General features: G+C 34.9%; 1 protein-coding gene across 1 annotated transcript; it reads left to right on the top strand.

Moving 5' to 3' along the window:
• The first annotated feature begins 1,557 nt into the window (after window positions 1–1,557).
• On the top strand, window positions 1,558–3,633 carry LOC136232467 (pentatricopeptide repeat-containing protein At1g63400-like). Its single transcript, XM_066021646.1, has 2 exons — window positions 1,558–2,861; window positions 3,126–3,633. The coding sequence occupies exons 1-2, from the start codon at window positions 1,652–1,654 to the stop codon at window positions 3,431–3,433; spliced, it is 1,518 nt and encodes a 505-aa protein (XP_065877718.1). The 5' UTR covers window positions 1,558–1,651; the 3' UTR covers window positions 3,434–3,633.
• Window positions 3,634–14,635: the final 11,002 nt, after the last annotated feature.

The following is a 14,635-nucleotide window of genomic DNA, read 5'->3' as shown; positions in this document are numbered from 1 at the left end:
TGTTCAAACCTGACCCAGGGAACACGGGCATGGACGGTCCGGGTGAGTAACCGGGCCTGTGAACAAGTCTATTTCTTAGTGGAATGTTGTGTTTTTAAATTTTTATTGCAAAAAAGATAAATGCGTTTTTCGAGAAATTTTACAGTATTTCTAAAGTAATACTCCTAATCAATGAAAATCGTTTTGAATACCACAACATTGGACATGATTGGTGGAAAGTAAAAATATATGTACATATATTCTAGATTTATTAATCGGGAATATTACTCCAGAAGTACCCTAAAATTTTCCTCGTTTTACACTTTAGAAAAAATAAGGACTTCAACTCTTAAAAAAATGAATTTAACCATTAATGTCGCTATAATGACATGTTAACTTATTAATTAAAAATGAATTTTTAGTTTTAATTTTAATTTTTATTATTATTAAAAATAATAGAATATATTATTAAATTAATTAGTAGGTCTTATATAATTGAGTGATTATAGTGTTTCTTAAAGATTGAGGAGATAGTTTAATGGCTTAATACATCATTTGCTTCATGGCCTTGTCCAAAACGTTTGACTAGCCCTCAGAACTTTCAAAATATTTTAATAGCCCACTGAAATTGTATAAAATGACCAGTTAATCCTCTAAAATGCGTAAGTGGCTGAAGCTATTGAGATACTTTAAAAGTTCAGAGAGGTAATCAAACTTTTTAGATAAGATCATGGAGTAAATGATATATTAAGCCTAGTTTAATAGAATAAAAGTTTATTAACAATGGGATAGTATTGAGTGGTATGTAATATAATGTATTGGGGATGTTTTTATAAAGTGTCTTGTGAGTTTTTTGAACTTTTGTAAAATGATATAATTTTTTTTTTTTTGATGAACAGAACTTTATATTACGAAACAAACCAAGCACAATCATTTTGAATACAAGAACAAACACACAAAGGAAAATCTTTTATAAGAATTTCCAACTGAGAAAGAGAGCTAGCCCAAGCTGCTAAATTATGCGCTACCGAATTAGCTTGCCGCCTCTCATGAACAAAATCAATTGACAAAAATGATTTTACCTCCTCCAAAATATCCCCAATAATTACTCCCAAAGAGTTAGCTATAACCTGATCACCTCTTATTAATGTGATCGCAGATACAGAGTCAGAAGTTACTGATAAAGCAGTAAATCCACAATCACGAACAACCCGAATTGAAAATAGAATTAATATTAATTCAGCGTGTAAAGACGATAAAGTTGTACCGAAAAATGATATAATTAACTTCATAAGTACGTAATAAAGAATATGATTAGATTTAAATAAACTGAAATGTATATCATTTTAAAAGAGAATTACAAGATGTTAAATCGAAAATAATCGTTTTTTTTTTTTTTTGTGATAAAGTTCTGGATTTGTATTAAATTAATATTTTTTTCTATTTTATAATTTTTCATTAATTATTAAAGATTATTTAGTTATAAAATTATTTTTATTACTATCAAACAAAAATCAATGGTCAATTATATATATTAGGGATTTCCATTAATTCTCCAATTGCAATTTGCAACATTACCAAACCCTCAACTGCAGTTATATCAGGGATTTCCCTCCCACATCGCCGCCGCAATCCAAATTTGTCACTCGGTCTCCGATCAACTCCATCCACCATGCTCACTTCCATCTCAAGACGCTTTCTTCTTTCTCCCTCTTCACATTCCCCTCTCCCTCCTTTATTTTATCAGATTTTGGGTTCTATATCTCCGTTTCATAATTCAAGTGTTGCCTCCACTGAAGTTATGGCTTCCTTTCATCAGCTTCTTCGTATGAAGCCCCGACCTTCTGTCATTGAATTCAACAAATTGTTGTCTGCACTCGTTAGAATGAAAGATTTTCAGTCTGCCATTTTATTGTCGAAGCAGATGGAATCGGTGAGAATTAAGCCTAATCTTTATACTTTTAACATCCTAATTAATTGCTTCTCTCATTTAGAGCGTCTTAATTGTGGGTTCTCTATCTTGGCCAAAATTTTCAAGCTTGGTTTGGAGCCGACCATTATAACTTTTACTACCTTGATCAATGGGTTATGTATGGATGGTCAAGTTGATGATGCAGTAGATTTGTTTGATAAGATATCTGCTTTAGGTTATCAACCAAATTTATATACATATAATGTTATTGTCAAAGGGCTGAGTAAAATTGGTAATATGTATGCTGCAATTTCTTTGCTGAAGAGAATGACTGAGAGAGGCTGTGAGCCTGATGTGGTCACTTATACTACTATAATTGATGGTCTTTGCAAGCATAACTTAGTTACAGAAGCATTTGACATCTTTATGAAGCTTAGGAGTCGCGGTATTTCGCCAAATGTTATCACTTATAGTTCTTTAATTCATGGTCTGTGCTGTATTAGCAAGTGGAAAAAGGCTTTAGTGTTGTTGAATGATATGTTGGATAGGAATGTAGCTCCAAATGTTATTACCTACAATTCTTTAATTCACGGTCTGTGCTGGTCCAACAATTGGAAAGAAGCTTTCATGTTGTTCAATAGAATGTTGGATACAAATGTAGCTCCAGATGTAGTTACTTTCAACATATTGGTCGATGAACTCTTTAAAGAAGGAATGATAGTGAAGGCTGAATGTATGGTCAGCATGATGATTGGAAGGGGCATAGTACCTGACGTTGTAACTTATAGTTCTTTAATAGATGGATATGGTTTACATGGACTAATGCGTAAAGCAAACAAAGTGTTTCAGGTGATGGCGAAGAAGGACTGTGAACCTGATGTTCAGACTTATAGTATCTTGATTAATTGGTTTTGTAAGCGTAAAAGGATAGATGCAGCAGTGGAACTTCTCGAAGAAATGCTTGATAAAGGTATAATTCCCAACCATTATACTTATAATTCTCTTATCCATGGGTTATGCAGTGTTGGGCACCCTTGGGCAGCACTAAAGCTTTTCAAATACATGCGTGCAAGTGCTTGTCCTCCCGATGTAGTAACTTACTCAACTTTGATAAATGGTTTTTGTAAATGTGGAAAGCTTAAAATTGCACTGGACATATTTCAGAGAATGAAAATGAGCAAGTTCAAGCCTTCTATATTCATATATAGTACCTTAATTGATAGCTTGTTTAAAGATGGAAGGGTTGAAGATGCAAAGGATTTGATTGCAAAGCTTTCTACTGATGGATTGCAACCCAATATCTACACATTCAATATAATAATTGATGGACTAAGCAGAGGAAAATCGATGGATAAAGCATACAGAGTCTTCAGAAAAATGGAAGAGAATGGCATCTTACCAGATAATTGCTCTTATAACGTCATTATCCTTGGGTTTCTCCGGCACAAGGATTTTTCAAGGGCATCACAACTAATCCATGAAATGCGTGACAAGGGTTCTCTGCAGATAATAGAGAATAATGACTTTTTGAAACTACTGTAAATTTATATGTTTATGGATAAGCAGCCAGAAAGATGAGCTGAAATTTCATATTCAATACCTGCTTACGAATGATTGTTTTGCTATTGTAAATTATTTGTACTTTAATGTTTATTAAGAAGTGCGTGAATGTTTTGCTATTGTAAATTATTTGTACTTTAATATTTATTACGAAGTACGTGAAGCCACTAGTTGATTGTATATATTCACAACTCTTTATAGGATGTTTTTGCTCGTGAAAGAGACTTTTGAGCTTAATTATAATCTTTTTCTTTTAAGAATGTGTCTTACTTGTACAACTTAGTCTATGGCTTCTGCTATTGGTGTATTGGATTTGATGCTATTTGAGCGTCTAGTGTTTTCTGTTAAGTCTGGTGATAAGGAGCAGTCCCATAATGGTCCTAAGGTTCGGTGAACATGTTTTAGATGGAAAAAGGAGCAGGGTCATGTGGTGATTCGTTGAGCTATAGGGAGAAGAATTGAGGCTCGGCTTTGTGAAGTGCAGGTGATTCTTATCAATTTGTGAACTAATCTGTTTTTTCTATAAATATGCAGATAGTACCTGTATGTATTTTCATTATATAGGCAAGCTAACATACTTGTTTTTGTATGTGTAGATTTTATACATGTTATAGGTTCTGTACCTAATCTGCACGATGAAGAGGACTTGGTTGCTTCCAATTGATTATAGACTCCAGATCAATCGTAAGAACTTAATTCTTAATCGAGTTTAATTACATTTACGTGGTCTCTCTCATTGAACTCTAAGAAAACAGAAATTGAAAGAGCAATGTATTCCCCAAAGAAATATGTAAATAATAAAAATATAGGAATGTATATTATTAAATTTTATAATTTTAAGGATGCATCTATTATCTTTTACATAGAAAATGAATAAAATTGTGTAAAAGCTGGATAAGAGGAAAAAGAAGGTTACGATAGAGGAATAAATGGTTCTCATTTTGGTAGTTTGAGCTTTGGAGGAGGTGATTTAGAAAACCCTTAGGGATATAAGACGAATAATGGATTGATTAGTCAATAGCATTTTTTTTTTTTGCTTTTATAAATGGGCTTTATTTTAAAAAATGATTTCTAATTTTTTTAAATTATAGAAATGTGATTCAGAGGGCGAGCCTTGGCGCAACGGTAAAACGTTGTTGTCGTGTGACCAGAGGTCACGGGTTCGAGTCTTAGGGGCGGCCTCTTGCCAATTAAATTGGTAAGGGAAGGCTTGCCCCCAATACACCCTTGTGGTGGGACCCCTCCCCGGACCCTCGCTCAGCGGGGACGCGTAATGCGACCGGGCCGCCCTTTTTTTTTATAGAAATGTGATTCAAAACTGACTACGAATTTCTAAGAGTAGTAGTTATCGAAGCAAACTCTTCGAAATCAAAGTTTCTGTTAATTATAGGTCAAACCTTATCAATTTGGAAATAGAAGTTTTCAGGTAATTTTAAGTATTTGTCATTGTTAAAATTGGAAGGAGTGTTGTGTTTTTCTGATTTTTTTATCCATTTCTGCTTTCTCGATTCACTTTACCCATATTTTCCGTTTTTGGAGATACAGAGATAGAGAAGAAATGTGAACACACTTTCTCTATTAAGCCTACAGGTACGTATCTTTCTTTTTCACCGTTGCATCCATTTTTTAGCACTCTTCTAATTATGACTGATTTTTGCTGCTGCTGCTGCTGCGTTTTTTTGAATGGATTCCTTTAACTCTTAAGTGATATAATAGTCGAGGGGTGAAGGATTTTAGTTAGCAGGTCCATATCTGATAAGTTCTCGGATAACTTTGAGCTTGGTCTGGGTAATGTTATCAACGAAAAGAATAAGATGCTTTTTTTGTTTTATGTTTTTGATTGAGTTTTACCTACCTTGAATACTGATAATGTCCTTTTTTTTATCATCAATGTGGTGATTCTTATCAATTTCTGGTTCATTATGCTTGGGACAGAATCAAAGTTCTCTGCTGCTGCGATTATCTACTGTTTGTTTCTTTTATCTCTATTTTTCCTTCTTTGTTATTGTTACTGCATCAGTTGTTTGTTTCCATGAGTTCGCATATCATATCCTATGACTTGAGACTTCTTGGATAAAGGAACATAAAATGCAGAGTCTTCTTTGCTCTGATTTTGTCTTACTTCTAAAATATCATTTTTATTTAATTAAATTTGGAAACTTAGGAATCAGCTAACAAGTATTGAAAACCGAAATTTGAAAACCGAAATTGAAACAACAATGTATTCTCATTTTGATAGTTTGAGCTTTGAGGGAGGTGATTTTGAAAACATCAGGGATTTAAGACTAATGATGGATTGATTAGTTAATAGCATTTGTTTGCTTTTCTAAATGGGCTTTATTTTAAAAGCGTGTTTCTAATTTTCTTAAATTATAGAAATGTTAGTCGAAACCGAATTTTGAGCTTCTAAGAGTAGTAGTTAACGAAATGTGTTCGAAACTTGTTAATTATAGCTTGAACCTTATCAATTTGGAGATACAAGTTTTTACATGAAACATCATGTTTTTAATTCATTTTAAGTACTCGTTTGCTACTGTAACAAATGAGCCCCTTAAGACTTTGAAATCGTTAGAGTTTAGATATTTCTTTGATAGACTAACACCAGTAGCTGCATAACAATAATAAAATTATTATTAGTACTTTAAACTACTGGTAATTTCTGGTTAACGTTATTAATTTCTGACACGGTAATATGCTGAAACAATTTATTTGCACAATTATCCTTTTTGTCATATTTATTTTTATTGATTGGCCCTTAAAGCTTTAAAATATACCGATAACTCTATGAACTTGCTTACAATATTCTGATAACCCACTCAACTTGCTTAAAATGTAGGCAAATAATCACTCGATTGCAAAGAAATAAGTTGCATGTGGAAGATATGTTGTACGCACCTTGAAAAAATAAAATAACCAAGGTCGAGGTATGAGGTTCTAATATTGAGCAAGTAAGAATTAGTTTTTAATATGTTTTAATCTAATATGTGAATTATGTAAAGCACATTTCAAAGTGGGTGCAACACACTTTCTACCTGAAGCTTACTTTTTTACAATCGAGTGATTAATTAACTATATTTTAAGTAAGTTGAAATGGCTATTGAGACATTTTAAGCAAGTTAAGGGAGCTATTAAGACATTTTAAAAGTTAAAGAGGTCAATTAATCTTTTTTGGCATAACATCCATTTGGATCCCTAAACTAAGGTTTCAAAGTCAATTAAAACCCTAAACTATCAAAATCATCAACTAGGTCCCTGAACTAGCTAAAAATCATCAATTGAGTCCCTATTCTAAACAAAAATCTTCAATTGAGGCCTTATCGAAAATCATTCGGTTAAACAATTTCATACATTTTTTTTTTCAAACTCATTTTGAATCAACATAGATATTATTACAGTCTATATCAAATAGTCACAGTTTCCGATTTTAGGATAGGATAGAGACTCAATTGATTATTTTTGCTTAGTTTAGGGACTTAATTGATGATTTTGATAGTTTAGGGTTCTAATTGATTTTTAAGCTTTAGTTTAGAGACCAAAATGGATGTAATGCCATCTTTTTTTGGACAACTTTAAAGGGTGGATGATGTATTAAACATACATCTTTTTTACAGTTTGAAAATAGTTTTTTTAGTTTTATTATAATTAGGGTTGTAAATGAGTCTAGCCGCTCATGAGCAGTTCGATGTTCAGCTTGCTAAAAGTTTGATCATGTTTGACCCGATTCGTTAACGAGCCGAGCTTGAGCACTTTCAAACTCAATTTGAAAGTTCGCGAGTAGGCTTAGTTATAATTTTATAAACAAGCTTATGGACAAGCTCGATTATAATTTTCATGAATAAACTCGCGAGCAAACTTGATTCAGTTATTATTTTTATAATAGTGTTTCTATATAAGAGGAAAGGTAAAATTATGTAGTTTTTTTTATTAAATTTAATTTTTAGTTTACAAAACTAGGTTTTTTTTTTGGTAAAAAAAGGGTTAATTTTAAATAAAACCATGTGATTTCATATTTTTTTTTGCAGATCGGTGTGGTTAGTAAAATTTTCAGTTTTCCAAATTTGGCCGATAACGACCTAAAAATGCAAATTTTCAAGAATTAAATGATATTTTAAGCAATTTTAATTCTTCAATTTTTTAGGTTTAAAGTCATTTACGTGTTTTTTATGAGAAAGAAAGTTAATGTTTAAAGATAAAAACTTAAAAAATGATGATTTTAAAAAATAAAAAATGTGGTTCTATAGTAAATATGTACTAAACAACTTTAATTCTTGAAAATTTTCATTTTGAGGTTGTTAACGGTCAAATTTTGCCAACCACATTTAATGACCTGCAAAGAAAAACGTGAAATAATGGGTTTTCATTTGAAATTAACCCTTAAAAAATTTCAAATGAGTAATTAATGAATATAACTAACGAGTTGTTTGCAAGCAAAGTTTATGAATAGAAGTAATGAGCTGCTCGCGAACAAATAAACGAGCTACTCGTGAGCAACTCACGAACAAGATGTTAAACTCGAGCTCAAGTTCATCCATTTTTTGTCAAGTCGAGCATGAATAGGAAAAGTTCGGCTCTACTCGGCTTGATTAGAGTCCTAACTATAACTACATCAAATATATATTCATAAAAATTCAAACTATTAAAAATGCAATTTGAAATGCAGATAAAATAAAACAGTCTTTAAAAAAAAATCCACGTGGTTTTCTATATTTACAAATAGTGGAATGTTATGTTTTTAATTTTTATTTCAAAAGAGTAGGGGTGTGCAAAAAACCGAACCGAACCGAAATAACCGACCGAACCGATGAATTTCGGTTTAGTTTTCGGTCTATTAGGTTCGGTTTCGGTTTTATTTTTATAATATTTCGATCGGTTCGGTTTTTAAATCAAAATTACCGAATTAACCGAACAGACCGAAATAAATTAAGTATAATTAGAAATTTGATTTATTATATAATTAGTATATGTCATCTATTGTCTAAGTTATATTTGATTTAGACTTATATTATTTGTTAAGCATCATAGTTTTTGGATTGCTTGTAACTGATTATATTATTGGTCTATTTAATGTTTATCTACCAATTTAGTACAATTGTACACTAATTCATATTTGGAATCGTTTCTATATAAAATTTCTATGTTTTTTCTTTCTATTCTTTTTTTTTCTTTCAATCCAAAAAGAAAAATAAAAATAAAAATTGTTGTATATATATAAGTAAATACCCAATAATAATATTAACATTACATAAAAATAATTAATGAAATTTTTTAATATAAGGAAACTGAATAACCGAACCGAACTAAACCGAAATAATTCGATCGGTTTGGTTTGGTTATTTATTATTATTTGGTTAGGTTCGGTTTTTATTTTTAAGGCTATTCGGTTTTTAGTTATTTCGGTTCGGTTCGGTTTTTAAACCGAACCGACCGATGAACACCCCTACAAAAGAGAGAGTGTTTTGCACTTTAGAAAAAATAAGTTATTAAAAATGAAACTAATGAAATCTAGGGTTTCTATACCCATATTTTACTGATTGGCATTTTTTTTCTGTGTTTTCTTCTTCGGTGGCGGATCTGTGCTTCCGTGGTTCTCTGTTTTCGTCTAAGGATCTGTGGCTCTGTTCTCCGATCTGCGAGCGGTGGGTGAAACGGGCTCTGTTCTCCGATCTGCGAGCGGTGGGTGAAACGGGCTCCGATCTGTTTGCGGCTTCGATCTGCTTGCGGTGGCGCCGGTTTGTATACGATTCCGATCTGTCTACGGTTCAGATCTTTGTGCGGCGGCTACGATCTGATTACGGCTCAGATCTTCTTACAACTCCGATCTGGTTGCGACAGTTCCGATATGTCTTTGCGGCGGCTCCGATCAGTGTGCGGTGGGAAGGTTCGGTTTATGATTCCGGCGGGTGAATCTGGATCTACTTGCGGCTGTGAATAGACCATTTCGTATTCTGATTCGAAAGAATTTACATTAATCTAATTATTACTGTCCAAAATGTTGAAATTGGGTGGATGAATGATACATTCTATATTTAGTGTTTTGTTACATGTCATTAAGTGGCTAATAACAAATTATCATACTGGGTTTGATGTGTAATTTTGATTGAAGGTTGAAACAATTTTTATTCTTCTTGTCTGATCCTTGAGTGGAGGCTGCAATAATGGAAGGACCATCAGTTCAAACGGAACTGATTGACGATGGACTTGAGTTCCCTGACATTGGAGATCAGCCGGAAGAGATTTCATATGCACTGTGTCTAGTTGGTTCGTTAATACGGACAAAAATTTTAATTTCAATATATTTAAGAGTCGAATGGCAAGCTTGTGGAGGCCGGGTAAAGGTATAACCATAACAGATTTAAGATTTAAGAGTGAGGCTGATTTTATTTAGGTTTTACCATAAACATGATTTCCATTGGGTGATGGAAGGTAGTTCATAGTCATTTGATAATAATATTTTTGTGTTACAAGAAATTGGCCAAGGAGAAGAACCAAGTACTGTTCCTTTGCATTTTGTGAATATCTGGGTGTAGGTGCATGGTTTGAATGCAGGATTATTCTCTGAAACTGTTGAGAAGGTGCTGGAAAATTTTATTGGTACATATATTGCCTCAGATAATAAAAATAAATGGTCAGTTGAGAGAACGTTTCTTAGAATAAGGGTAAAAATTGATATTAGATTACCTCTAAAAAAAGAGAAGTAAGTTAAGAGAGTTAGGGGGCAATTGGCTGAGAGCAACCTTTAAATATGAAAAATTGCGTTGCTTTTGCTTCATTTGTGGGATAATTGGACATATCGATAGGCATTGTTCCAAGTTTTTTGAGCAGCCGTTGGATTCTGTGGTAAGAAACTGGGATGCAAGTATCCGGGCACCTAATAGACGCCTCAATGCAATTGGAGGAGAAAGATGGTTGAGAGAAGAAGGTGAGAATGCTACAGATTTTCAAGGAAGAATGGAGCAAACAATCACGCAAGTTAGTAACTTATCTCTCTTAGCCCATAACTTTGGCGTTACGGCTACTAGGAGAGAGGAAGAGAGTAGGTCTTCTGATGCGATGGTTATGGATGAGGTGCTAATTATCCCAGAGGAAAGAAAAAGAAGGAGGGCGGAAACAGAAGGGATAAATGTAGATTCAGTGAGTGTTAATCCAAACAAATCAAATAGCATGATGGCATGCGATGAACAGGATGGACATGAGAGAAACATTACAGAAAATAAGAAGATTACTAATATGGAGACCGTTCCAAAAAACGGATCACCGGCAGGCCCGATCGATGGGGTCTGCCCAGCCATATGAAAATTTTGAGTTGGAATTGCCGTGGCTTGGGACATGCTAGGGCAATTCCTGTTGTTTGTGAGCTAATTAGAGTTCACAAAATGTGGTGTTTTTGTTTGAGGCTTTGGTGTGTAAAGCACGTATTGAATTCATTAAGAGTAAAATTAATTTTGCTGGCTGCTTTGTGGTTGACTGTGTAGGACGTAGTGGTGGGATGTGTATTCTATGGAGAGAGGCTGGGGAGTGCTCACTCTTATCTTTTTCTAATAATCACATTGATATGGAAATTACGGATTCAATTAAAGGGAACTGGAGATTAACTGGATTTTATGGATTCCCGGAGAGGGCTAGAAGAAGAGTTTCTTGGGACTTGATGCGCTCTATTGCCTTCGCTTCGTCATTACCATGGACGATTATTGGTGATTTTAACGATCTACTTTCTCCAGAAGATAAAAAAGGTGAACACGATCACCCTGACTGGTGTTTTCAAGGCTTTAGAGAAGCGATAAGTGATTGTGGTTTACTCGACTTACCTTGGAGGGGTTATCCATTTACATGGATCAGGCATAGAGGTAAATGGAATGAAGTGCAAGAAAAGCTGGATAGGGCAATGGCCAATTCTGGCTGGCTACTTCTTTTCCCTGAAGCCTCTTTGCTTAATATCACGGCTCCCCTATCGGATCATAGTCCGATTCTGGTAAACACACTTACATATATTGAGAGTCGGCCGTGTAAGAGATTTATGTTTGAAAGGAAGTGGTTTAGGGAGGCAACATTGGAGGAAACAGTGAAGGAGAGCTGGAATAAGGCCGATTTTATGCCGTTGCTGGATAAATTAGATACTGTGTCAAGTTCACTTGATCGTTGGGGCAGGGATTTACTTCGTGCTGAGCGTGAGGAGGTGAGTAAGTGCTCAGCTAGACTTGATCAATTAAGAGAGGCGGAATCTGGGGCAGCGGCTGAAGAATATGAAGCAATAAGAATAAAATTGATTGATAGACTTCTAAAATGGGAAGACCATTGGAGGCAGAGAGCAAAAATTGATTGGTTTAGAGATGGAGATTCAAATACGAAATTGTTTCATGCTTATGCAAATGGTAGACAAAAGAGGAATAAAATTGTGAAATTACAGAGGGATGATGGGAGATGGGCGTCGAGTACGGATGAGTTATGCAAAGAGGCGATCTCGTATTTTAATAATTTGTTTGATGATGCTGGTAGGTGTAGCGATTTGTCATCCGTTTGCAGTTTAATCAAAACAAAGGTCACTCCTCTAGATAATAATAAGTTATCTAAACCATTTACCCTTGATGAGTTCCGAGTGGCGCTTTTTGACATGCACCCGGATAAGGCCCCCGGCCCGAATGGTTTTAATGCTGGCTTCTTTCAACGATTTTGGCTGTTGATAGGTCCCGCGATTTTTCAAGCAGGTAAGTCTTGGTTGGAGATAGGCAAGTTCCCTCCTACTTTAAATGATTCAATTATTACCCTCATCCCGAAATGTGATCAACCTTTGTCTATGAAGGACTTAAGGCACATTGCTTTATGCAATGTGATTTATAAAATCATCTCAAAAGTCCTTGCAAATCGATTAAAAGAAATGCTTCCTAATCTCATAGCAGAATCTCAATCTACCTTTATTAAAGGTAGATCTATTCATGATAATATTTTGATTGCTTTTGAAATAATTCATAGTATGAAAAGAAATATTGGAAGGAAAAAGGGGAGGTTGCACTTAAGATAGATATAAGCAAAGCATATGATAGAATGAGTTGGGATTATTTGTCAAAAGTTCTCATGAAGTTGGGATTCTCAGAGGTGTGGATTGGATATATAATGCTCTGTGTTAAATCAGTTAAATATTCTATTAAAGTTAATGATCAAATTGTTGGTCCTTCCCCCCCCCCCCCCCCCCCCCCCCCCCGGAGAGGTTTGAGACAAGGAGACCCACTATCACCTTATTTATTTCTATTATGTGTTGAAGGGCTGTCTGCTTTGTTGTTGGATGCAGAGAGTAGGGGGGTTATTCATGGAGCTAAAGTGAATAAAAGGGCACCCTCAATCTCTCATTTATTGTTTGCTGATGATGCTTTTCTGTTTGTTCAAGCTAATGTTGAGGAGTGTAGGGAATTAAAAAAGTTGCTAAATTTGTATGAGCATGCTTCGGGACAAGCCATCAATTTTTCTAAATCTGGCATACTGTATAGTAATAATGTACATCCAATGCTGGTAGAGGGGATCTCATCTATTTTGGAAGTTTCTCAACCTATCAACACAGGTCGATATCTTGGTCTACCTTCACTCGTTGGTAGAAAGAAGAAGGTAATATTTGCATTGTTAAAAGATAAACTATGGAAGAAAATTCAATCTTGGAGATCTAAGCCTTTATCTAAAGCTGGTAAAGATACTCTAATCAGAGCAGCAGGTTAGGCTTTGCCGGTTTATTTTATGAGTGTTTTTATGCTTCCTATTTCAACTGCTGAAGAACTTCAAAAGATGTTGAATTCATTTTGGTGGGGTAATAAGAGGGTTGGGTCAAGAGGGATAAATTGGTTGGCTTGGGATAAATTATGTATTCATAAAGATGATGGTGGATTGGGATTCAAAGAATTCACTGCCTTTAATTTAGCAATGCTCGGAAAACAAGATTGGCGGTTACAGTCAGCCCCTGAGTCTTTGGTCAGTAAATTTTTTAAAGTAAAATACTATCCAAATGAGGATTTTCTAAAAGCTAGGATGGGTCACTCACCAAGCTATATTTGGCGAAGTATTTGGGTTCTCAGTTATTGTTGCAAAAAGGGGGGCGGTGGAAAATTGGAGATGGTACGTCTATCAATGTATGGAAAGATCCATGGTTAAAAGATTCACTTTCTATGACGATCTCTAATGCAATGGTTGAAGGGTTGGAAAATTTAAAAGTAAGTGATCTTTTTATCCCTAGAACAATTGAATGGGATGTTGAACTATTACAAGAAATATTCTCGGAACAAGATGTAATGGCCATCATCCGGTCAACTCCGCGTGTATCTGGAAGAAAAGACCAATTTATATGGAATGCTTCCCGTAATGGATGTTATTCGGTTCGTAGTGCATACCGCCTTGGAATGGAGGAAATTCCAAGTAGTACACATCATAGAATGGAGGGGGATTGGCAAAAGATTTGGAGAGCTAATGTGCCATTTAAAGTCAGACATTTTTGTTGGAGGCTTGTTTGTGACTGTATCCCAACTCGTCATCGGCTTAGGAGTCGGGGGATTAACATAGAGGATGATTGTGTTATGTGTACTCGGGACTTGGAGGATAATTGGCATTTATTTTTGCTATGTCCAAAAGTGTTGGAAGTTTGGAGAGAGGCGGGCCTTGCTAATTTAATTGAACAATCAAGCCTAGATGCAAATAACTTTGCTGGTTTCTTTTTCTATTTTTGCAGATTAGCTGATGCAAGGAATTTTGAGATTTTTATTGCTGCGGTGGTGGGAGGCGAGGAATGACTACTTTTGGAATCAAAAATCCACAACAGCCGTTGGAGTCGTTGGTAGGAGTAGGCGCTGTCTAACAGACTGGAAAACGGCTAGGGAGCGGAGTATAATTCCTTCCACGATACCTAGAGAAGATTTATGTCAGAAATTATGGCACCGACCACCGACTGATGTTGTTTCCTGTTGCACAGATGCAAGCATATTTACAATTCTTGGAAAAACAGGAGGTAGTGCAGTACTTAGAGATTCACATGGTGCTTTTATCTCGGCCCAGACAAATCTGGTGGAAGGAATTATGGAAGTTAGGGAGGCGGAAGCTTGGGCGGTCTTACATGCACTCGAATGGACCATGAAGGCGGGTTACAGTAAAATTGTATTTGAATCTAATTCCTTGACCACTATGAAAGCTATTACTTCAGGAAGTTTGGATCAG

This window comes from Euphorbia lathyris, chromosome 6, assembly GCF_963576675.1.
Source record: "Euphorbia lathyris chromosome 6, ddEupLath1.1, whole genome shotgun sequence".
NCBI classification, from domain to species: domain Eukaryota; kingdom Viridiplantae; phylum Streptophyta; class Magnoliopsida; order Malpighiales; family Euphorbiaceae; genus Euphorbia; species Euphorbia lathyris.
Note: the sequence above shows the minus strand (reverse complement) of the source record. Positions and strands in the feature narration are given on the sequence as shown.